This window comes from Stenella coeruleoalba (assembly GCF_951394435.1).
Source record: "Stenella coeruleoalba genome assembly, chromosome: 14".
Classification (NCBI taxonomy): domain Eukaryota; kingdom Metazoa; phylum Chordata; class Mammalia; order Artiodactyla; family Delphinidae; genus Stenella; species Stenella coeruleoalba.
Window position 1 is genome coordinate 38,268,911 of NC_137160.1, and position 23,645 is coordinate 38,292,555.

A 23,645-nucleotide genomic window follows, 5' to 3' on the forward strand; every position below is an offset into this window, starting at 1 on the left:
TCTAAATCCTGGTGGCCCCAGGTCTGCCCACAGCTGCAGGCCTAGTTATCCCATCACCCAGGAGAGGTGGTGAGACCAGAATGACTTCCCCAACCCCAATCACAGAGCTGATCCCAAGGGGTGGGAACCAAATCCAGGCCCCAGCCACTAAACCCAATGTGGGTTCCCATTTTACCTTTGCTGAAGGTAGACCCTGGTCACGCTGGGTGTGGGATAGAAAGAGATGGGTCTGTGGGCCCAGGCTCCCTTCCTAACCTTTAGTGCTCTCGGACTAAATCTCCTCATGAATACGTGGGTTGCTGTTATTCACTCCAAGACCGTTTATCAAGCGAGCGTGTGCCACGTGAGGCCCTAAGCTAGGCACTCCCAGCAGCGAAAGACAGCAAGCTCCTTTCCTGACATCGACAGAATTAAACACCATCCACTCACGGTTTTATCTGAAAGCTGCTGTGGGGCTCAATCCTTCCAGCTCTTCCGGCTGCATCAAAGGATGAGCTTGAGTTGGAGGCTCAGAGAAGGGCAGACACCCGACCCAGCTGGCAGCTTTGGGGACTCAGGGCTAGAAGCGAGTTTCCTAACTGCAGGTCTGGGGTGCTCCCCGCGTCCACCGCGCTCCCCTTCCTGGGCAACAGCACTGCAGTCTTGCAGGTGAGATGGCGTCGGGCCTAGGATTCACTCGCCGCGCGTTCTGCTCCTTGAGTTCCAGCTGCCCTCCTTGGATCAGCATGCCCAGACTTTTCAAGGTTAAGAGCCATGTTTAACATCAAAAATTCATCAGCACCCCCCCCCCCCACAGATATTCTACTTTGAGTATCCGTTGTGTGAGAGAATGCAAAATGGCAATAAGCTACCTTGAAGTCAGCAGTGCTTTTCAATGAATTGCTGCTTCTTAAACCACGACAGCATCTATATGCATTTGAAAAGTAGGCACATCTACCCAGGAGTGGAGTATTTCTGATGCATCAACAGACCAAGCTTGAGTGTCTGGGACCCCAAGGGCAAGTGGCACCACTGCCCTAGGCCATCTGGCTGCTGTGTGCTGGGAGGAGAGGAAGGAGGGCAGGGGCACGGGGCTGGCAGGGATCACTCCCAGCAGCCAGTAAGGGGGCATCTAGGCTGAGTCCTTGTCATCCCTTTCTTCTCCTTCTCCTGTTCCTCTCATCAGCCTCTTCAGCCTCCTCTTTCTCACCTTAAGCCCAGGGTTGGGGGGGGTGGGGGGGGCCCTAGCTGGGGCTGCTGTAGCAAATGGGACACTTCCCACTGCCCGTACACACCCGTCCCCGTCGTCCTCACTGCATGTCCTGTTACATTACAGAGCCCCTCCCCTCCCCTCCCACCACGCCCACCCTCTGTGGCCACTCCCCCACACTCAGCACCATCATCGCCCTTCTCCCAGCCACCAGCCACCCCCTCCCCCGACCCCTCTGATCCTTTCCCAGCCCTATCCCTTCATGCTGCCTTCCCTGCATCGAATTTTCCACTCTCAGGCCTAAATGCTTATCTGGTCCCTTTGATCATAGGGGACATTTTTTTTTTTTTTTTACATCTTTATTGGAGTATAATTGCTTTACAATGGTGTGTTAGTTTCTGCTTTATAACAAAGTGAATCAGTTATACATATACATCCTAACACATATATATGGAATTTAAGGAAAAAAAATGTCATGAAGAACCTAGGGGTAAGACACGAAAAAAGACACAGACCTACTAGAGAATGGACTTGAGGATATGGGGAGGGGGAAGGGTAAGCTGGGACAAAGCGAGAGAGAGGCATGGACATATATACATAGGGGACATTTTCTAGCAAAATCAGTCCTGTTGAGGTGACATAAGCCACCACATTTCAAACACCTCCCGGAAGAGGGCAATGCTGAGTCCAAAGGCATAGAGCCCAAAAGACAGAGTTCCAGGCCCTGGGGCAGACACGTGGGAGTCATTTTCTATCGTGTGCACCAGAGCTGGCAGAGACACCTGGCTCTGGTCCCACCTATGCCACATACTGCCCCAGTGAGCTTGAGCCTGTCCCTCAGCTTCTCTGAGCCTCAGCTGACTGATCTGTCAGGTGGGGTTACGATCATGTTGTATTGCAGAGTGGCAGGGAGAAGTGGACAGAATGCTGGAAGCGCCCAGTCAGCGCCAGCCCTTGCGGAAGAGTCTGGCTGCGGCGGACTTAGGAGGACTGGGGGCGGGGCGGGGGGAGGTGCCCCAGCCAGCGAGCCGGGGTCTTCACCCGCCTCCACTTATGGACATGCCTGCTCCAGGCATAGTGGGCCCACAGCACTGTCACTTCCGGCCACACACGTTCCAGACCTGTTGGTGGGAGGGTAGTGTGGCTTTTCCAAACACAATTCTCCAGCAAACAGGCACTGGAGTTGAGTAAAAGTCTTTGCATTCTCTCCTCTGTGCTCCCATCCCAGGTTTCCTTCCTTATCCCCACCCCTTCCTGCCCATCTCTTCCCAGAAAAGGGAGGCAGACAGCCTGTCCTCAGTGCCTGTGGTCTCAATGGTCATGATGGTCCACCCCCGCAAAGTCTTCATGTTCTGCAATGTAACCCCCCCCCCCCATCAGCCCCATCCTGCTCTGCCTTCCATAGCTAGGCCATTCCAGCCCCAATTTGGAAACACTTTTGCCCAAGGATCAGATCTACTCCTTACATCTCCCAGTAATATATACCTTGCACACAGTTTGTTGACTGACTGCATGACTGACCCAAGGATAATTGAAGGGGTCCAGGGCTGCCCCACAGCTGGCTTTCTGCCTTTCTGCAAACTGAACTTCATGGTCACCAAATACTGCCAACCTGAAGGCCTTGGAGGGCCGCTCTGAGTGACAAGAGCAGGGTCCTCTGTAGTTAGCAGTGCCAGCCACGCACCAATAGTTAATATGCTGCCACCCTTCAAAATAATTTGTTCTCTAGAGGAAACTGACACTCCCCTCACAATCTCATTAGTCATTAGAAATAATGACATCTTGCAAATCGTGCAGCCCTTTCCAGTTCCCAGAGCCACATGCTCTCCTGAGCTCACCAGAGCCTCGCAACCATCTGGTTGGGGGAGGGGGACCTTCTGCGTGGTGGATGAAAGCTCGGGAGCCAGACCACCTGGGTTCAAATCTGGGCCCTGCAGTTTTTAGCTCTGGGACGTCCGGAAAGTTGCCAAACCTCTCTGTGCCTCAGTTTCCTCATCTGTAAAGTGGGGGTGACAGTGGTACCCACCTCATAAAATTAAAGCGCTCGGAGCAGTGCTTGGCTCGTGGCGAGTGCTTCAGATGAGTCAGCCCTCATTGACCTCTCTGAGGGCATGGGTCCCAACGGAGGGAGTGAATGGATGAATCTCTGCATGTACCATATGGGCTGACACCTGCCATCTAACTGCAGGGGCCAGTCCAGCCTATCCGACTCCAAAAACCAACCTGCTCTGTGGGGTTGGAGGGCATGGCCTTGGGCTTTGAGGAACATGCATCTAGAGGGGAGACAGACAGGAAGGGAGGTCCTCCTTAGGTATCGCAGGGGCTCAGGAGGCAAAACATCAAAGAGAAGCTTCAGGTGTCTCCAGGAAACCAGCCCCACTGCAACCTATGTTAACCTCAAACCCATCAGACAAGTGGATGTTCAGGGGCCTGAGCCGAAAGAGAAGTTGCTTTAAGACAGGTCTTGAGCAGAACAGAGTTCCTTGTTTCTGAGAGCAGATACCCCAACAGGTGTGGGTGGCCGTGACTAGTTTTCTCACCTTTTACATTTTGAGCCCGTTATCTGAAGTCCTCAGAAACATCTTGGCCATCCATCCATCCATCTATCCATATTTACCTATCACTATTCACGTACCTCCGATCATAAATCTATCTGCTTTCTGCAATCATTTTTCTCTCACCTGTGTATCTATCATCCAACATTTAATCTGGATATCTAGCATCTATTAATAATGTCTGCCATCCGTCCATCTCTGTGTCTATCTGTAGTCCATTATCAGTCATGAGTTAATACAGTGAGTATTCGTGTACTTAAACGTGGACCATCTAGTTCCAAGGGGACGGGGGTGGGGTCGGGGTGACTCCAGGAGGGCTAGGGTGGCTGGAACAAAGATGGACGGGAAGGAAACTGGAGGGCTGATGAAAGCAGAGCTTGGGACCCTCCTCTCACAGCTAGCCTGGCCTGATGGATGGAGGGGAGAGGGGCATGAGAGAGGAGAGAAGAAGACGAGGGGGAGGGCTGCTAAGCCATTAGAGGGGTGGGCTTCGTGCTAACCTAGATAATCCCCCCTCAGTCTACCCCCCCAGATTAGTACAGTGTCTTTCCAGGACAACCCCGTGAGGGATGGGGGGATGCCCGGGCTCAGGTGTCAGGGCAGAGAAGGTGGGTGCTACCCTCCACCAGCACCAACACACACAGAATCCTGCAGTCTCAAGGGCTGAGCTTCTGCAGGCAGGCCGAGGGCAGAGATGGGGTGCCCAAGGAGAGATGGCCAGGAGCCGCCTGGAAAAGACCCATCCCAGCCCTTCCCGGCCCTGGCTGTGTGCTGGTATCACCTGAGTAGCTTTTGAAACAAACGAAAACCAACAACATAGAGGCCCGGACCAATCCATATCTCAGGGGCTAGCTGGGCACACCTGTATTTTGAAAGCCCCCAGGTGAATTTCATAGCATCCAGGGGTGAGAACCACCATCTTACAAGATCCAGGATTCCTGCTGTTATTCTCAGAAGTGTGTCTTGAGGAGGAAGGAGCAGACTTTGGTGCTCTAGGGGCAGGACTTGTGCTCTGGGCAGGGTTGAGCTCTCCAGGGTGCAAAAGGGGAAATATTCTTCTGGGCTGCCTCCATGGGGGCCAGGGAGACTTCTGCCAGGGTGTTCAGAAAGCATCATCCTCACCTTGGGTCATACTGGAGGAGGCTGGCCAGGTGACCTCTGAAGATTCCATCCCCACCCAGGGCCACCAGAAGTCCTTGTCACAGTTGCAGCCTCTGGTTCAGGTGTGACTCCTGCTGTGTTAGACTAGTCAGTTTGACCCTGAGCTGCGTGCACCTCCCAAGGAGGACAGTGGGCAGGCCATTAGAAGCTGGGGTGTCCCTCTCCTCCCTCGTCCCACAAGAAGCTGAGCCCCACCCTCGGTGTTAAAAATGAGCCATGGGTCAGAGGGGCAGGAGGTTTGCCGGGCACTGCATTCTGTCTCTGGCTGTGGCAGGGGGTGGGGAGGAAGGGGGTGGACCCATGAACACCATTCTCTTTGTGAGGCTGTGGGAAGATCTGCGGCCAAGGTAAGGGTCAGCCCGTGGCTAGGGTTAGAAGTTTGTCTATGGCCGGGTCATCTGCAGGCGGCGGACAACTGTGCAGCTCTACGGCTCAGCTAACAAGAGCCCCCTCCACGGTTAATAGTGTCAAGCACTCCAAGTGGGTACTGTTGCTTCTTCCCCGGTATCTGTGGCCGCCTCAGCTAGATTCTCACCCCGTCAATGAGATGTTCTTAAGGCGTTCCTTGGTCTCTCCTCCTGTTACCCCTGCTGCCTTGTGGACCACCCTGCCCTTACCCACCCCCTGCAGAAACCTCTTCCCTTTGCTGGAATGAAGGCCGGCTTTGTCTGTCTCCTTGAGAGCTGAGGACAAACTGGCCATAATTTATGCTCCCGCATGATATAAAGGAAAAAAATGCCCCATTATGCTATAAATTATCCTGTGATGGGTGAAATGCTGGAGACTGCGCCAGACGCCAGCGGAAACCCCATTAGACAACAGGGTTGGGCTGCAGAAGTCCCCATAGAACTCAGGGCCGTCTGTCGTGCGCCACACGCCCGGGAAGGATAAGGTAGCAGATCTAATGTATAATCAGTTACCTGGAGAGCCGGCCACGTGCCGCAGCCCCAGTGAAAGGTGACTTCCATTTAGTGCCACCGCGTGCCCCAAGCGCCTTCTGGGAGGCCTGGCGCAGACTCACAGGCACGAGGGTCACGGGCTGAAGGCCAGAGAAAGAGGTCGCGAGGGATGTGGGTATGGCCTCCGGGCCCCTCACCCATGCTGCGCCTCCAGGGCTTAGCTCTTGCCTAACTCAGGGCTCCCACGCCTGCCCATCAACTCGAAAAGCACAAGAGAAGAGGGTGCAGGGACCATTCGTGGCGCCCCGGGGTGGTGACAGTCTTCTGGTTCGGCCTCCCCGGTCATGCTGCAAGCCCCCGAGGGCACAGAGCCACACCTCTGCCCTGGGCAGGTACCCGGGGCTGGAGGGGTGTGGACTGTGAGTCCAGGGGATTCTGCCAGCAGGTCCGATTCTCTGTGTGATGAGGGGAGAGGACCTTGCACCTAGAACCCAGGCAGAGGAAGGCCTGGGGACTCATCAGGACAGAGCTTAACATCTTTGGTCACCCAGGAGACTTCAAGCCAGCCGTGCTCTGGGCAGAAGGGCGAGTGAAACTGAGGAGGGGCTGTGAGGCACGTCTGCGGGTCGTCGGGCAGTCAGGAACCACCGGAGCCTGCTCCGTCTGAGCTAAGCAGGGCCCCACCAGGCCCCTCTTCCGGGCTCTGGACAGAAGCCCTGGCCCATGCAGAGCAATGGGGTTATTAGGCCTTTGTCAGCTGTCTGTGCAGACATGGAGGGGTGGAGAGTGAAGAGAGAGAGCAATCTCCAGGTAGCACTGTCTTCCACCAGGAAGGAGGGTGACCCGAGAGCTCAGCTCCATTCAGACCCCCTGGGTCTGAGTCCTGGCTTCCCCAGTGACTGGCTATGTCTTCTTGGGAAAGATATTTAACTTCTCTGAGCCTCAGTTTCCTCATCTGTACGGTGGAAAGAATAAAATATCCGTTATACTTGCAAAGGGCTTATTTCAGTACGGGCGTCATGGTAAATATTTGATAAATGAGAACCATTCTGATTATTAGTATTGTGGTGGTTATAACCACCTCATGGAGGAGTGGGTGTGGTCAGAGCTGTGGTCTCCCTCGGGCAGGGGCACCACACAGCCCTGGAGAGGGAGCCAGTCTGACCAGAGCTGTCTGGGGGCAGCAGAGGCTCTGTGATGTGGGAGCTCGGTCCACTGGCTCTTGTCATGAAGAAGACACCAGGGTGACATTGAGGGGGGTGGGCCTGGGAGTCCAGTTGGACCACAGGAGAACCCCTGTGTGCTATGACTTAGGAGCCAGTCTGAGCCAAGAGAGGACATGGTAGGCAGTGAGTATGGACGCAGGGTCCGAGTCCCAAGCTAGGCTTCCAGTGGCCAGCGGTGAGGGTGCAGGCTGGGACCCTGAGGGAATTGTTGAGAATATGGTGGGTGGGGAAGAGGAAGGAGGGAGGGGGGGATGTGTCACTGTGACTCCATGTCCCACGTGCCTGTCACACTCCCTGCCTTTGCACATGCCATGCTCCCTGACCTGGGATGCCTGCCCTGTGCCTTTCTACCTGGCAAACCCTGCATGTGCAGCCCCTAGGGCCTGGCTCAAGACTTCTAGACACCCCACACCCCCAGAGCTCATCACGGCAGGCTCTGTGCCTGCAGCATGGCCGCTGCCCACTCATCTCCAGGAGACACTCACTTCCCAGTTTCTGAGGAATCCTGGAGTTCAGTGTCCTGCAGATGCCAAGGACATGATCTTGGAGACAAGAGGAGGAACGGCAGTGCACACGCAGTGCCCTGCCCTGGGGCAGGCCATGCATGGAGTATTCCTGAGACTTCACAAGACCTACGTTTCTGAGCAGAGGGATGGCGGGATCGGGGGAGTCAGAGTGTGGGGTGCCTGTGCAGCCCCTCACAAGGCTTGTGCTCAGTAAGACGGGAGCACCTGCGGGGTCTGAGCAGGAGATAGACAGGATGTGCCTCGGGTTGTAGCTGACTCCTGTGGCTGCCCTGTGGAGAGCAGCCAGCAGGGGCCTGGGTGGATGGCGGGAGACAGTGAGGAAGGGACTCTCACGGCCTGGGACCTACCCCGAAGCATTTAGAAGGCAGAGCTGGCTGAAAGAATGCGAGTGGGGGAGACTGGGTGTGCCCTGCATTCTCCCACCCCGACATCAAACAGAGACCGTCTGGAGGGAGCTGGCCAGATCAAGGCCTGGCACGGCCTGCCCTGGGGGCCGGAGCGGCTGAGGCGCCTCATTTTCATCCCCAGGGGAGCGGGAGCCCCATCTTGGCCCTTCTCACCGCCCCATCCCCAGCAGCCTTTAATCTGGTTTGATGTCTCCTTCAGTCTTCTTCCCAGGCAGGAAGGCTTTAACCTTGGGAGGCGGCTCCCGCCCAGCTGCACCCCTGGCCCTGGCTCTGGCACAGTGTGAGTTGTGGGGACAAAGGGGGGCCTCGCTCGGCTCCTTACTGGCGCACTTCACGTGGAGAGCTCTCCCAGGCCTGGCCCGTCTCAGGAGGGCAGTGACACGGGCACATGGCTGCAGAGGGACCCCAATCCAGGCCCTTAACCTTGTTGTGGATGGCGAGGCTGGAAACTCCCGCACCAGCAGGAGAGTGGGCAGTTGTGGGTCCCCAGGCAGGAGAAGAGGGGGTGCAGACCCCCAGCCCTACCCGCTGCTCCCCTGTTTGAAAGGCAGGTGTGGGACTGCGTGCTGCCCACCTCAGGGCTGGCCGGGAGGGGGAAGAGGAGGCCTCTGGACTCAGGGTGGGGGGTCAGCGACCTTGAAAGTGGCACAGATTTCAGTTCAGATGACCAGTTTGACACCTTCTTGTCCCTTAGGAGCCAGGGTGCTTGGCGGGTCAGGACACGGAGAATGCATGGAAAGGGCACAGAGGGGTCTCAGTGTAACTTCGGGGGAAACGTCCCTCGTTGTGGATTAATCCAGGCAGACCACGTGGAGGGTGTTGGGGAGCATCTCAGAGGGCCCCCAAATGCTGCCATTTGGTCAGGGGAGGCAAAGGAAAGCCCGGCTTCCAGGCTGACCCCTGGCAGATGACTGTTCAGTGTCCCTGGGGTCCTCTCCACACCCAAGGGGTGGGGTGGGCATCCCCATCCCACCAGCTGCCACTGCTGCGGGTGAGCAGTAGTCCTGGCTGTAACTCGTGCAGAGCTGCATTTATTGAGCATTTGTGCCAGGCTCTGGGCTAAAATCCTCAGGTACGTTAACTAATTTCATCTCCCAGCAGCCCTATGAGGTGGGGGTGATTATTCTCCCCTCTTACAGATGAGGAACTGGAGGCCCAGGGAGGGTATGTGACTTGCCTAAGGGGGCCCAGTCAACCAGGATTTGACAAAGCGCCTCAGTTACTCTCTGCAAGACGCCCCGGCCCCGCCCCTCCTGTCAAGTCTGTGTGCCTTCGATTCAAGGTCCTTCCTCATCTATGGGTGAAGTTAGGGAGAAGGAACAGGTTTTTCCCCCTAAGACTCACTACCTGTGGCCCTTTGGGCATGAAATCACTCCCCAGGGAGAGCAGATGGTCCTGGGATCCAGAAGGCGGTCCGGCAAGTCCCCTGGTCCCACAGTAAAGAGGCCACGAGATGCTGAGGGTCTGGCATGGCCTCTGCCAGCAGCTGAGGGGCAGGTGTATGGGTACCCGGGGCTCTGGGTTCTGGCCCTGCTCTGCCCACTCCCGGGGCCAAAGGCTCAAGAGCAGGAGAGAGTCCTCTGGCTCAGTCACTGGGAGTGTCTGGAAGTTTCTTCTCACTCCCCAAACTGCTGCCCTTGAGCCTCCAGGGCCCTATCAGAGTGTCTCCTACAGGTCTGGCCCTACATACCCCCACCCCCCACCCCCAGCCAGGCCCTCCTGGTCTCCTAGCAACCCCTCTGGCTGCCCCACCAGCCACAGAACTCAAAACCACTTATTCCCCACCCCGGCCCCTGGCCCCCCGGTTCTCCCCAGCTCAGGTCCCCCCACAAACCTTCCCTCGGCAGCTGGAGGGAAGAGAACAGTAAAAATCTACTGCGGCCATAAAGGCATCAGCCATCTGAACATTCATCCACGGCGCCCCAGCAGTCGTCTATCCTTAAGTGTGAAATATTGTTTAATGCCAATGGCAATGAGCGAATCAAGTTTTGAAAATTAAACCGGAATTTGAGCATTAGCGCCAGGGTGCTGGCATTTGGCAAGTCACGTGGTGCTGCTGCCACCCACCTCCTCCCCCCTCGGGGCCCCACTCATCCTGCACAGCCAGCAGAGTGCTCCCCGCACACACGTCTGGGGGCTCCGAGGTACCACCCTGATATACCCCAAGAGGGGCCTGTCCTCAACTAGCTGTCAGTGTGTTGCTTCTCTGTTTTCTGGGCTCTCCTTTTAAAATGCAAATCCTTCCAGCCAGAGTCCCGTTCTGCCCAGACTTTCCAAGTGAACAAGAGAGGAGTCTGTCTCCCAACTGGAGGGGCTGGAGGAAGCATGAGATTCTGGCAACTAGACTCCTCTGCCTTTTCATCTGCACTTAAATCTTCCCGGAGGTGTCCCCCAATGCTAATAGGTTGGGAAACTGAAACTCAGAATTAGATTGAGGTTCTGGGAGAATGAAGAATACTCCCGAGGTCAGAGGACTGGGAGATGTGTGTGTGTTGGTGGGGGTTACGGCAGGCAAGAGGGAGTTGGGAAAGCAAAGTCCAGCTCCCCCTGAACCCCCAGGCAGGGACCACTTGGGAGCAAGTGAAAAGAACAGCCCTCCCATCTCTTAGCTTTTGCTTAAATCCTGTTGTGGGTCTGGAGCCCCTGACCCTGACGCCAGGCCACCTCCTCCTGGAAGCCTTCAGAGTGTTGCCACTGCCCCCTTCCCCAACTGGCCCCTACAGACCTGCAGTCCAGAGCTATTGCCTGGCTGTCCTCTCTCATGGGGGGCTCCGTGGCAGAGGCTCTGGGGCCAAAGACTGGATTCTCCAGGGATCTGAGAGCCAAGCATCCCCCCCACACACACTTGCCCAAAGAGGAAAACCAGAAGGGCCCCCAAGACTCATCTCAGACTCTCTGATCAGCCGAGTCCCAGGCACACAGTCAGTGCTCAGTCAATGCTTGCTGCAGGAGTGACCAGAGGCGGGATGCCAGGGGCTCTGTTCCATTCCCTCCTCAGGTGGTTGTAAACACGTGCACCTGACAGAACTTGGTACTTTTCCCATCCGTTATTTTATTGGCTTCCCCCTCCCACAGCTCCTGGGGAGGGGGAGGAAGATAAACTGTGCCCACTCCCCCCGCAGTGAGAGCATGACATCTGGGCACAGAGAGCTGAGTTGCCCACTCTGGTTCAGGAAGGGCCGGGACTAGTGCCAGCCTTCTGGGGTGTCACACCCCTGCCTCCTTGAACCCCAGGTGCTCCCTCACCCCTGAAGACACAGGCACTCATAGCTTAAAAGAGCAGGAAGGCAGCAGCAAGGGGGTCAGGATTAGTAATTCAAGAGACTGCAAGAACCTGGGTTTAGTCCCGGCCCCAGCTGCCCCGACCTCCTCATCTAAAAAAGGTGGGAGCCTTGGTGTTTTCCAGGGTCCAGCCCAGCTCTGCCATTCTGCCGCCTTGTTACTGCTGGGGAGGGCACACCAGCTCTGGGGGCCACTCTGTCGCAGCCCTGTGGGCCTTTGTCTTGTTCTGGAACTTATATATTGTGGACGGCCTCTGTCCCCATCCGGAAGTCAGCTCCAGTGAGCTGACTCACCTCTCTTGTTTCCTGCTGTAGAAGCAGTGCATGGAACAGTGTCTGGCACAGAGAAGTTGCTCAGCAAACAGTTGTTGAATCACTGCGGGAGCATGAGCCCCTTGATCGGCTCCTGGGCCAGGAGGAGCCCATGTGAAAACCCAAGGGCAGAGATTTGGGGTATTTGCCCATCCCCCAGCAGGTCAAAGCTTTCCTGTGCCAGCCACTGGGCTCAGCCCAGGAAGTCAGAAGTTGAGCTTAATGGAGCCGCCTGCCTGCCCCAAGCTGGGCTCCGTCAAGAGGCAGATACTGGGCTGCAGACTGGCCTCCTGCATCTCTGAGGGAGACTGCTCCCATGCGGTCTCAGCGACCTCCCACTCAGGGATGTCTTCAGCCCATTTTCCCCCTGACCCTGAGGTCTGTCCTTCACCTCCCATCAAGGTGGCCTGCGTGTCCCAGTCCCAGCAATACCTGCCTGAACATCTCCTCAGAGGAGCAGCGACAGCCCCACAGCCATAAAACGGGCTCAGGCTGAGGGTTCATGGGGGCCAGTGAGAGCATCATAGCCCCACCATCAGCCAGGGACCCTGCGTCACTCAGGCAGGAGGGCTGGGGGCAGGGACTGCTCAGCGTGTCCCAGGAAATCGGGGTCTGTGTCCATGATGGAGCGGGTGGGAAGTGGCTGGGGAAATGGAGTCATTCTCTGAGACTCTCGCTAGGTTGGCATAAGATCCAAGACACCAGCCAAATGGTGTCACTGGTCATCTGACACAGCTTGGGGACAGAGCCTTGGGAAAGTGGCCGGGGGAAGGAGGGCATGGGGGGTGGGAACACAAGGAGAGGTTGTCCATCTCAGCTGAGCAGCTACAGCCTGAGTCCAGTCCAAACTGTCACTTCAAGTGCTCCTCCCCCAGATGTGGATCCTCTGGCCTCTCCCTCCCTGTGACCTCTGTCCCCTCCAGTCAGGGCAGGGAGCTCCATTTCCTCTTCCTCCTGGATAGAGAACCCCAGGTCATGGTCATCGCTGTTGTTGTTACTGCTGGCCAGGCTCTGTCCTGCAGCATCTCCTGGGAGCCTATTGTCCACCACATGAGGAGGGCTGAGTTATTCCCATTTTAGAGACCGAAAAACCTGAGGGGGCGAACAGGTATGCAGCTGGAAGGCAGCAGAGCTGGGGTGTGAGCCAGTGGGCCCGGGCCGAAGGAGGAGATCCACCCTCAGACTGAGTCCTTCCACTCCCTGGTCTGAAAGGCCTTAGAATCACTCACCCAGTACCAAAGCCAACTGGAAATAAAGAGCATCCTAGAAACAAATAAACCTTTGTGTTGGGTGGGGTCGATCCAGATCACCTGGACGAAGTGAGTCTGGAGCCAGGTTTATCTGGTTTCTGGCAGCCTTCCAGACAGGTAAGGCTAGTTGTAGTTTCCCTGGGGAAGTCCGGACAGGCAGGAAGAGCGGGAGCCTGGCCCCCTCCACATTGGGAAAGTCCTCAAACAGGAAGGGCCTAGAACGGAGAACTGAGAATTGGCAGTAAGGGGTGATTTCAGGGAGTGGAAGAAGGAATTAGAAAAAACAAACAAACAAACAAAAAAACTCTGGCAAAAGGGAAGTGGCTGGATAGGAAGGCACGTGGGGATGAATTTTAATGTAATCAGAAAGCTGTCATAATGAAACGAGAGGAATATGTTCAGACGTCAGGAGAGAGGCAGGAGCTGCGGCTCCAGCATCTAAACCAGGCTCGGTGCAGGACCCGCCTTCTCTTCCTTTCCTAGTTCCTTCCTGGGAGGAGATGTTTGACCAGGAGCGTCAGGGATGAGCAGGGGGCAGGTTTTCACTTCTTTGTCTTCCTGGAAATTCCATTTAATTGGAGCCTTTAAAAGGGGCTGGGGGAGGGGGAGCACCTGGCCGACCTGGGGAGCAGAATTTCAAGGCTCTACTGAAGGCTTCCAAACTCGATTCACTTCATGTAAATGCTGCTGTGCTTCTGGGAGTTAAACATAAGCCCTCGGCCCTCTCGCCTCTGTCTCTGCCCTCTCCTTCTGCCTGGCTCTTCTCTCTGCTCTTTTTTTTTTTTTTTTGCGGTACTCGGGCCTCTCACTGCTGTGGCCCCTCCTGCTGCGGAGCACAGGCTCCAGACGCGCAGGCCCAGCATCCACGGCTCACGGTCCCAGCCACTCCGCGGCATCTGGGGTCCTCTCGGACCGGGGCACGAACCCGTATCCCCTGCATTGGCAGGCGGACTCTCAACCACTGCACCACCAGGGAAGCCCTCTCTCTTCTCTTTGTTTCTAGTTCTTTTCCCTCTGTCTCCGCCATTTCCCCTCCCTTTCTGCTTCGAACCCTATCTCCTCCTGTCCCTCCTCAGGAGGAAGTTTCACCCCTTCCACTCCCTCTGTCTTCCTTCCGCTTGCTCTCCCAGTCTCTGCTTCCCCCAGCCCAGAGCTTGGAGTTGCGGATGCCTGGAGATGGGGCAGGGGCGTGCCCAGCCCTGCCAGCGCCTGAGCCGTCAGGCGGAGCGCCCAGGCTAGGGCAGGCTCCGGGCCCAGAGCTTTGGCTGAAGCCCACCCATGTTGGAGGTCCAGGCTGGCGTGCCCTGACGCAACATTGGTTACAGGAACTGACAATGATACCCCGTGGGCATGGAAGGGGCACCTCATCGCTGAGAGCTTGCCCAGTGCTGAGTGCTCCAGGCTGGTGGTACCAGCAGGGCGGTGGTCAGGCCTTCCTGAGGAGGACTCTGCGGTGGCTTGTGAAGCAGGGCAGGGCCTGGAGGTTTCCTCCACTTCGCTCCAGACCTCTGGTCAGCCCCTCGTCTCTATGTGAACTCTCCTGGCCGTGTGAGTGACGGGGGTGCTCTGGTGCAGGAGGTACCAACCACCCTGAATCCAGGAGGACATGGTCCTGGAGTGCCCTTGCATTCTGTGGAAACCGTGAACACAAGGCCATTTGCAATTTTGGGGTGGGTATTTCTGCAGTCTTGGCTGTGTGTGTCAGTTATTGAAGAGTCAACAAGCACCTAGAGGGTGTCTGCCACCACGGGGACCCTGTTCCAGCAGCTATGGCTGCCTAACAACTTAACCCCAAACGGAGTGGTATAAAACAACCATTTATTCTGCTCATGGATTCTGTGGTCAGGAATTCAGACGGGGCACAGCTTGGACAGAGACAGTTTGGCACAGCTTGGACAGTCGTCTCTGCTGCAGGATGTCTGGGCCTCAGCTGGAAGACTCACAGGCTGGGGCCTGGAATCATCTCAGGACTCATTTGCTCCATGTCTGGTGGCTGATGCTGGCTGTCAGCTGGAGGCCTGGGTTCCTTTCCGTGTGGACTCCCGGTATGAGCTAGTTGGGGTTCTTCACAGCATGGTGGCTGGCTTCCACAGAGCAACCATGCCCAAAAGAGAAAGCCGAGAGTGGAAGCTGATCCTTTTTTATGACCGAGCCTTTGAAAGCAGCTCAGTGTCACTTCTGCCATTCTTTATTGGTTAGAGCAGTCACAGCCCCGCCCAGATTCAAGGGGAGGGAACTTAGACCCCACCTCCCTGGGAGGAGTGAAAGTCACACTGCAGTAAGAGCTTGTGGGATGGGAAATCTTTTTGCAGTCACAAGCTACTACAAATCCACACAGCCTAACGGGATCCCTGTCACCCTAAGCACACATCTGAGTGCTGTCAACAAACCATTTGGTACTCAACACAAGCGTTGGGGGGAGGCTACTGAGGGAGCCCAGTCTTCAGAAACAGGCCCTCCAAAGTGCCCAGGGCTGAATTTCGCAGCATGAATAGGAAGGGGCAAGAGGAGGGAGCACCAGATGGAGGTAAGAACATGTGAGGCAGAAAGGAGGTGTGCTCCTGGGACTGGCATAGGGCATTCATTCATTCATTCCGTAGCTCAGTCCTGCAGGCCTACTATGTGCCTGCTACCACTGCTCCAGCAGAGGCCTGGCCTCTTGCCTCAGGGAGCATAGATTGAGGGATGGGGAGCTAGACAGAAACCTACTACTCAGGCAAAGTAGTTAATACTTGTCCTTTGAATTTTGGACCATGGGAAAGGCTGAGACAGAGAATAAAGAAGTGGAAGGAGGGGCTTTGATGAGAAAGCAATATTTAAACTGAGACCTAGCATTAGAGGATTCAACTTTGTGATGTGGAGGACACTCCAGGCAGAGAGAACAGCATATGCAAAGGCCCTGTGGCAGACTTGCCAGTTGTAAATTAATTTTGGTATCTGGGGGTGAAAGTGGCTGAGGAAGATAGTTTGTGTCTAAGAGGAAGGAGGAAGAGAACGTAGGGCTGCCCATACGACCTGTGTGCCGGTGCCTGCCAGTGGCCCTGCCCCTCAGTGTGAGGTCTGCTCTCTAGGCAGGAAGGGGCAGAGTCGCTGCAATCCTGCCCCCCTTAGACCCAACCCCTCCTACCTCCCCTCCCCCTCTGGCCTTGCCCTCCTCTCCCCGTAACCCCCTCACCCCGCGTCCTTCCTCCCCTTCTAGCGGTGCCCCACCCGCCTCCCTCTCTTTGTTTTCCCTCCCCCTCCTGCTGTGCGCCCCCTTCCCGCCCCCTACCCAGCTCCTACCCTTCCCCTCCGTAACCCTTCCACCTCCGGCCGTGCCCTCCCCCCGGGCCCGACCCCGCGCAGCCGGGCCCCCGGCCCGGGTAAGCATCTCCTAATTTTGTTCCAGAAGATAGAAAACTCTTTGTGGGCATGCTCAACAAGCAGCAGTCTGAGGACGATGTGCGCCGCCTCTTTGAGGCCTTCGGGAACATCGAGGAGTGTACCATTCTGCGCGGGCCAGACGGCAACAGCAAGGGTGCGTGGGGGCGGGGCGGGGAGTGGGTGGGGCGAGCAGGTGGGCGGGGCGGGGCCGCGGGTCTCCTGCCAGCCTGACGGCAGAGTCCCGAGCCGTCTGGGGCTGGCCCCGTCGGGCAAGCGGGGTAAGGCTGCTTGGAAGGGGCGAGGCGCTTGGGCCTGCGGGGATGGAAAGGCCGCGATGCAAGTCGCGGGGGACGGGGCCACTTAAGGGTCCTTGGAAGACTCTGGCCGGTCCCGGTCTTTCTCTGCCTCCTTGTGTGGCTCTGAGTTTGTCGGTTCTCTCTCACTCTTTCTGTGTCTCACTCTGCTTTCTTCTGGGAGGCGCCCTCTCCCCTCGGCCCCTCCCGTGCCCCGTCTTTCAGTCCTCCGCTTCTCTGACCTTCCTCTGGGCCCTGGCGCCGTGGCTCAGCCTCTCCCGTCCCCCCAGGGTGCGCCTTTGTGAAGTACTCCTCCCACGCCGAGGCGCAAGCCGCCATCAACGCTCTGCACGGCAGCCAGACCATGCCGGTGAGTGCGGCCGCCCCGGGGGAGTTGGGAGGGGGGAGGGAACGGGGCAATGAGGGACAGAGACATCCCGGCCACCCCACGCATCCGCGGGGCCCCGACAGCCCTCGCGCGCTCGGCCACAGGATGCCAAACGCTTGCGGTGCTCACAGCCTCCCCATGAGACCGCAAGGCACTGCCAATATCCGCACTTCTAAGACAAGGACATTGAGGCCCAGAGATGTTAAGAAAGTGGCCCAAGGTCACCCAGATAGAAAAAGCCTGAGGTGGGGGTGGGGGGTTAAGACTCCAGACCCCTGGACGAAGGGTTCGTGCTTGTCACCGTGCCACCTACCCCGCCCCCATAGCACCCCGTGGAGAGGACTGGGTGGGCCCAGGCCAGGGAGCAGAGGCGGTTAGGGCTGGTGGGCCTCACGCACAGTCCTGGCTGCAGGGAGCCTCATCCAGTCTGGTGGTCAAGTTCGCCGACACCGACAAGGAGCGCACAATGCGGCGAATGCAGCAGATGGCTGGCCAAATGGGCATGTTCAACCCCATGGCCATCCCGTTCGGGGCCTACGGTGCCTACGCACAGGCAGTAAGTGAGGGCACAGCAGGGCGGGGCTGGGGGCCGCAGGTCTTCGCAAATCCTAGGAAGCACTGACTGGAACAGGGAGAGAGGTTCAGTGTCCTGCTGACACCACACCACCCCCGCCACCGATCATGGAAGGGTGTCCTCAGGCCTTCTGGTTACTCCTGGCAGGGGTCCTTCGAGGTGCCCCAAGCCCTCATCCCCTACACCTCCTCTGTAGTCCTCTCAGGCCCCAGCTCAGGCCCCGGCCCATCAACTTCTTTCTTCCACACTGGGGCGGGCTCTGCCAGCATCTCCCCTCAGCTGCCTCTCAGACCTGTAGCCCCACATGGGTGGCACTAAGGTAGGCCAGGGTTCTGCTTCTAAAAATACAAACTCCCCTCACTTGTTCAGCAGGGTCCAAACTTGGCCACTTTCAGCAACCTCCCCCATCCCCACTCAGCTCTGTGAGAACCTTGGGGTGCCTGAGGTTTTATTTGTGATTCTCCTGTAGCTTCCACCCTACAGACTCCAAGTTAGGACCATTTTGAACAGACACCCATTCCAACTTAGTTCTACAGAGGCTCATCCAACACATCTCTAGAGCCTTGGATGTCACATCTCCATGAACGACAGGACTGACTGGTGCCCATGGAGCCAGTCCCCTTCCCCCACCTTCTACAACTTTAGAGTGCCAAGGACCTTACTATTACTTTTGAACACAGTTTTCTCTTGGGGGGCGGGAGGGGGTGGTCTCTAACAGCCACTGAGAGCTAGGGCAGGTATGGGGAAGGCATCAGGGCTCCCTGGGGGTGGGGGTCGGGAGATGTGTCTGAGCTCCCTGGGGTGCAGGGCCTAGGAGGCTGGTCTCTGGGAGCTGAACCCTTTGGTGGGGAGGGTCGCCCCCCCTGGAAGCGCATGATATTTTTTGCACTCCCTCTGCCCCAGCTGATGCAGCAGCAAGCGGCACTAATGGCGTCAGTCGCACAGGGTGGTTACCTGAACCCCATGGCTGCCTTCGCCGCCGCCCAGATGCAGCAGATGGCGGCCCTCAACATGAATGGCCTGGCGGCCGCACCCATGACCCCAACCTCAGGTAAGTGGGCAGGTACCAACACAGGGCCTGGCCTGGCAGGAAAGCAGCTGGACCCACATCGGTACCTTTTGTTTGGCCAATTTTGGCTACCAATGGACCATCCTGTGTCAAGAGCACATAGTGTCTGGGCCCAATGCAGGCCTTATCCTTGGGCAGTGTGTCTCAAAAGTGTTCTAATTCCTGAGGACCCATGGGAAGATGGGATGTGGACCCCTGATGTCTGTGATATGATTTCAGAGTGGTGAGAATTTCACTCAAATTGTTTAGCCATATCAGGAAGCAATTCACGTTGATCTCTGGTGTAGATATCTGGAAAGAAATTGACATGAACACATCTCCCTTTGAGGTTTGAAAGGGAAAGAGCCCTGCCCATCCTGTGACCCCTGGCCCTAGCACAGAAGGAACCCCATTTATTCATTTCCCTTTAACCCAACCTAGATTCACTGACTTTTTCCAAGACAGCTTCACAAGAAGCAAGAGAGAACTGTAAGAGTTACTAAAGGACAGAGGGGTTGGAAACAGCTCCGCTTACAAAGCATGTTTTTAATTGGATCCTGGCTATTGCCCAGTTCAATGATTCTCAACCAGGGCAATTTTGCCCCTCCCTCCCAAATATCTGGCAATGTCCTGGACATTTTTGGTTGTCACAGCTGAAGGGGGGCGGTGCTACTGTAATCTGGTGGGTAGAGACCAGGGGTGCTGCTAAGCATCCTGCGATGCACAGGACAGCTCCCTACAAGGAATGTGTGGCTACAGATGCAGTCGTTTCCAAGTTAAGAATCCCTGTCTAGCCCCAAGGGCTGAGCGCTCATTCACCAAGTTCCCTTCGCTATCTGCACTCAGGCCATAGCAGCAGCCTTCCTGACATCCAGGAGCTATTCCTTTCCCAGCTAAAAGCTATAAAAGACTGTGCCATCTCTAGCCCCAACTTGAACGCCACCCCAAAGCTCTGATCCCCGATCTAGGGACACTCCTGATGGCCTCAGGTCCTTATCCACAGAGACACCCTGCTTCCTACATGAAGAAGAAGGCCTTTCCAGCCTCTGGGGCCTCAGTACAATCACCATGCCATCCACACCTTGGTTTCCATCCACCTGGTGTAGGGAGGGCACAACATATTGTCACCTGACCCCAGCTTTACCCCTGCCACAATGAGCATTACCACTGTCCTAAGAGGAGGAGGCCAGGCTGTCTACTTTCTGTGGGAATAGGGCTGAGTCTGGACTCTGCAAAGGCCTTTCTCCCTCAATGCAAGGGAACACCACAGTTAAGACCTCCTCCACCTGAGTATCAAGACTTACTCATAGGGAGGCAAATCAGCCCCTCAGTGATCCAATTAGGATAGCAGAGAGCAGAGCCATAGCTTAGAAACCCCTCGGTGGCTAGACAAAGACCAGTCCATCCTGACTTAACTGGGGTGAGCACGAATCATTGAAAAAGACTAAAGGAAGACCAAGTGTGGTCAAAGTCAAGGGCACTTAGAGGTCTATGTGCTGCTGGTCCAAGGTCAAGCAGTCAGTGGTAAGAGAAGTCTTTGTGGGGTACGTGAGATTTGGACTCTGACGTATAGATATAGTTGGGGTAAGTAGACTCATTACATATAGGGAGATGATAACCCAAGGCCTGATTCACAGATAGGATTGAGTTGATGTGTGAGGTCCAAGCCCATCCCCAGGTCCTTGGAGCCAGCAGGGTGGAGCTCCATGGGTTGGCCTTCATCACCTTTGTTCTGTTTGCCTCCCTTCTCCACCCATCTTCACCTCTGGAACCAGGTGGCAGCACCCCTCCGGGCATCACTGCACCAGCCGTGCCTAGCATCCCGTCCCCCATTGGGGTGAACGGCTTCACTGGCCTCCCCCCACAGGCCAATGGGCAACCTGCTGCAGAAGCTGTGTTTGCCAATGGCATTCACCCCTACCCAGGTAAGAACATGTGGCAGCCCTTCCTTCCCCATGCAACACACTCCTCATCGATTCTGTCCATGCCCTTGCCGTTATAACAGGGAATGTGTGGCTCCCTGCCCTCTGTTCCTTGGTGGAACCCCAAATGTGATCAGGGAAAGCCAGCCTCCTGCCTTCCTTCAGGGAGCTCCTGATGGAAGAGAAGACAGATCCCTGGGGGTTTGTCAGTCTGATGGGTGAGAAAAAACCCCATTCCTGGGGCTCCCTCAGGAGAAAGGAGAATAGATGAGTTGTCCAGCTCATCTAGAGAGAGGCTAATAGCTGCAAATTACTTGAGAGTGAATTTGACCCAAAAGAAGTGAGGGGATAGAAGCTAAAAGAATAATCATATTTAGTATTAAATAGGAAAAGCCTCTTTGGGGAAGGAAGTGGAGGTATATAGATTGGCAGTCTGACTAGTACATACCAGTTCGGTCCCTTGGTGCAGCCGCGGTCAGAACTTTGGACAGTTCCTGGGTCCTACCTTCATGAATTCTGGCACACAAGAAGATCCAGGAGGCCTGTTCCTGATTAACTTTGTTCCTCTAAAATTTAGCAGTTCTCCTGTGGTAAGAGTGTCCAGTTGACTTTAAGCAGCTCATCTCCCTGGTCTTGAGGACTGGAGCTGGGAAGCTGGGCCCAAAGCCCTAGAGTAGACTGGCAAGAGGCAGTGTAATAGCAACGAGGAGAATGCTGTCCTTGCTGGAGGGCAGGTGATGAGGTCACAGAGTCCCCATAAGTACTAGTAAGTGCCCAGTCTATGAAAGGTGAAAGGGGGGTGGCCCAGAAGGAGGGCAGGACATGGGCCTATCTCCTGGGAGGTCAAAATCCAGTCAGGAACATAACATGCATCAACAGAATAATGAGGCAATAAGGCAGAGTAGACTTTGGTCAAGAGTGAGTGTTCTCTGATTTGAGATGCCTAAGGATTCCAATGAAGGGAGAGTTCTTTCATTCTGTAGGCTGAGGAGGCCCAACAGAGCCTCCTGTGGAGGCGCTCAGATCAAACATTAAGTGCGGATGAGCAAGGAGCACGCTGCTGTGGAGGGGCTGTCCTGGCAGGGGCAGGGTGGGTAAGGAGGTTGGCCCAACTAGGGCAGAGGAGGTCAGCCTTGGGGGGCAGAGTAGTGCTTCCCACTCTGGTCGCCCATCAGAATCTACTGTGTGGCTTCGTAAAACCACAGAAGCCCAGAGATTCTGATTTCACTGGAGTGAGGCCCAGGCATCCATAGAATATAAAAGTTGTACCAGCAGCAGAGTAGAAGCTGAGTGTGCCAGAGAGAAATAGAGGAGAATTTCCTGACTTTGAACTTGGAGTTGTTCATGATCCCATCTCAGTGCTTTTCCCACAACTCACCCCTCACTGCATAGCGAACAGACCAGGGAAGCCTAGAGACTGAAGTGACAGGGCCTGGAGGGGGATCTGGAGTGTTGCTTAATGGTGAAGGCTCCAGGCTGGGAGGGGCTTGGCAAGCTGGAGGTGGGAGAGAGCCCCCCTATCTCAGGTTCTTGGGCTTCTCCTCGCTCAGGCTCATGGGCTGGGAGATACAGTCCCCAGCACATCTGGGTGGTTTCACCACCCCCTCCCTCGCCTGCCCACAAGCCCATCTGGGTCTCTGGATTTTGACAAACCTGGTCCTTCCCCACCCCTACCAGCATCTGTGAGCTATTTCCCTCGTGGAATTTGGAAATGTTTCTCTCCCCCATTTGTAACAATCTGTCACATCCCATAAACAGTCCCCTGCCAGAGCAGGAGGGAGGGATGGAGGGAAGGGAAGGAAAAAAGTAGTACATTAAAAAAATGAATTTCCCATCTTTAAATGCAGAGTTTGGAGCTGCTGTAACGAGCGAGATCCTTCAAAGTGCTCATTCTTTGGCAGTTACTAATGAGGTCGTTAAGCAGCTAAGTAGAGAGGGGTCTCAGAAAGCCTTTCTCCACGTCCTAGCCCCAGGTAGCATCTCTGCTCTCCCCTTTACTCATCGGGATCATGCTGGAAGCACACAGTGTGGCTTTTACTGCCACAAAACGCCCCTGAAGGGGTGGCTCTCACAAATGGTAGGGACTGGTTATTTCTCGCCCATGTCACGGTGTTTGCTGAGCACTTGCTACGATCCTGGCGCTGTGCTGGGGGAGCTGCCACAGAGGTTGTGCAGGTTATATTCTGCACAGGGCACCGCAACTCTGCCCAGAGGAGAGACATCTTTTTTCTAATTGGCATAAAGGCGTTCTGTGGCTGAGCAGCTGGGTAGCCCAAGAGGACAAGCAAGATGTGGCTCTCCCTCCAGAGAGCTCAGGCTGGTGGAAGAGTCAGGCGGAGGGAGCAGTAGGCCACCTGCCAAACGCCACCACTACTGCTGCCTCACCACTGGGGGCTCCAGTGTCCACCGTGGGGGCAATCAAGGGATAGGGTTTTGTCCTGGGCAACCCCAGGCGGGAAGGAGCCCGCATCCTTACCCATCTTCAGCTCCCCACTCTGGGCAGTGCCCTCCTGGGCCCAGCTCACCTGCTACCATCCACATGATCTCTAAGGACCTCTGCCCCAGGACTTTCCCTTGTCCCTCAGAGACCCAGGAGCTATCGTTCTAGTGTAATGTTACTGAGAGGTTCAGGGAAGAGAGCTCAGAAGGGAAATTTGGGGATTCTTCTTGGTCTGCAGGCCCCAAAGCCTGGCACTGCCGTTTAGCTTCACTGGCCTGGGTCACCAGGCCGATAAGCCTGGATGGTTTCCTTTCTGCCTCCCTGTGTTCACCAGCTTGCCTCAAATGTACTGAGGCTGGATCTGTCCCCACCCATCTCCCTGGGCCCCCAAGGCCAGCCCACTCCCACTTCAGTCATCACTGCCCTTGATCACCAAAGGCAGTGCCCACCACTGGTCCATGCTGCAGCCAGGCTTCTGCCCACCACATCTGCAGACACAACAAAGGCAACAGAAGTGAACCAAGAAGTCCAGCTTCTCTGGGTTGCTTGCCAAAGTGTCAGCCCAAGGGCCCCCGCGCACTGGGCAGCAGATGTCCCACTCATGAGATCAGGTGTTAGAAGGTCCTTGGTCTTCTTGTTCTTTGGTGTCTGTGGGCACCGTGGGGCAGATCTATTTGTGTGGTCAGTTCTACTAAGGGCATGCCCAGGAATGAAAGACCTCTGTGCCTCGTGCAAACTCCCTAAGAATTTGGGAGGGGGTCCCTCTGTTTGAGTAGGCATGGGTGGCCCAGGAAGAATGGCAGGATGAGG

General features: G+C 56.0%; 1 protein-coding gene across 27 annotated transcripts in view; it reads left to right on the forward strand.

Moving 5' to 3' along the window:
• The window catches only part of CELF4 (CUGBP Elav-like family member 4), a gene marked incomplete at both ends in the record, with an annotated part of 298,840 nt that overhangs the window by 251,809 nt on the left and 23,386 nt on the right, over window positions 1–23,645 (forward strand). For 9 of the 27 annotated variants that reach the window (XM_079942015.1, XM_079942006.1, XM_079942016.1 and 6 more), the window contains 5 exons: window positions 16,196–16,324; window positions 16,754–16,833; window positions 17,264–17,407; window positions 18,329–18,476; window positions 20,249–20,398. In XM_079942015.1, the coding sequence (XP_079798141.1) occupies window positions 16,196–16,324; window positions 16,754–16,833; window positions 17,264–17,407; window positions 18,329–18,476; window positions 20,249–20,398 (651 nt within the window). The remainder of the gene's footprint in view (window positions 1–16,195; window positions 16,325–16,753; window positions 16,834–17,263; window positions 17,408–18,328; window positions 18,477–20,248; window positions 20,399–23,645) is intronic. The other 18 variants (XM_079942010.1, XM_079941990.1, XM_079942011.1 and 15 more) reach the window with 3 other exon arrangements.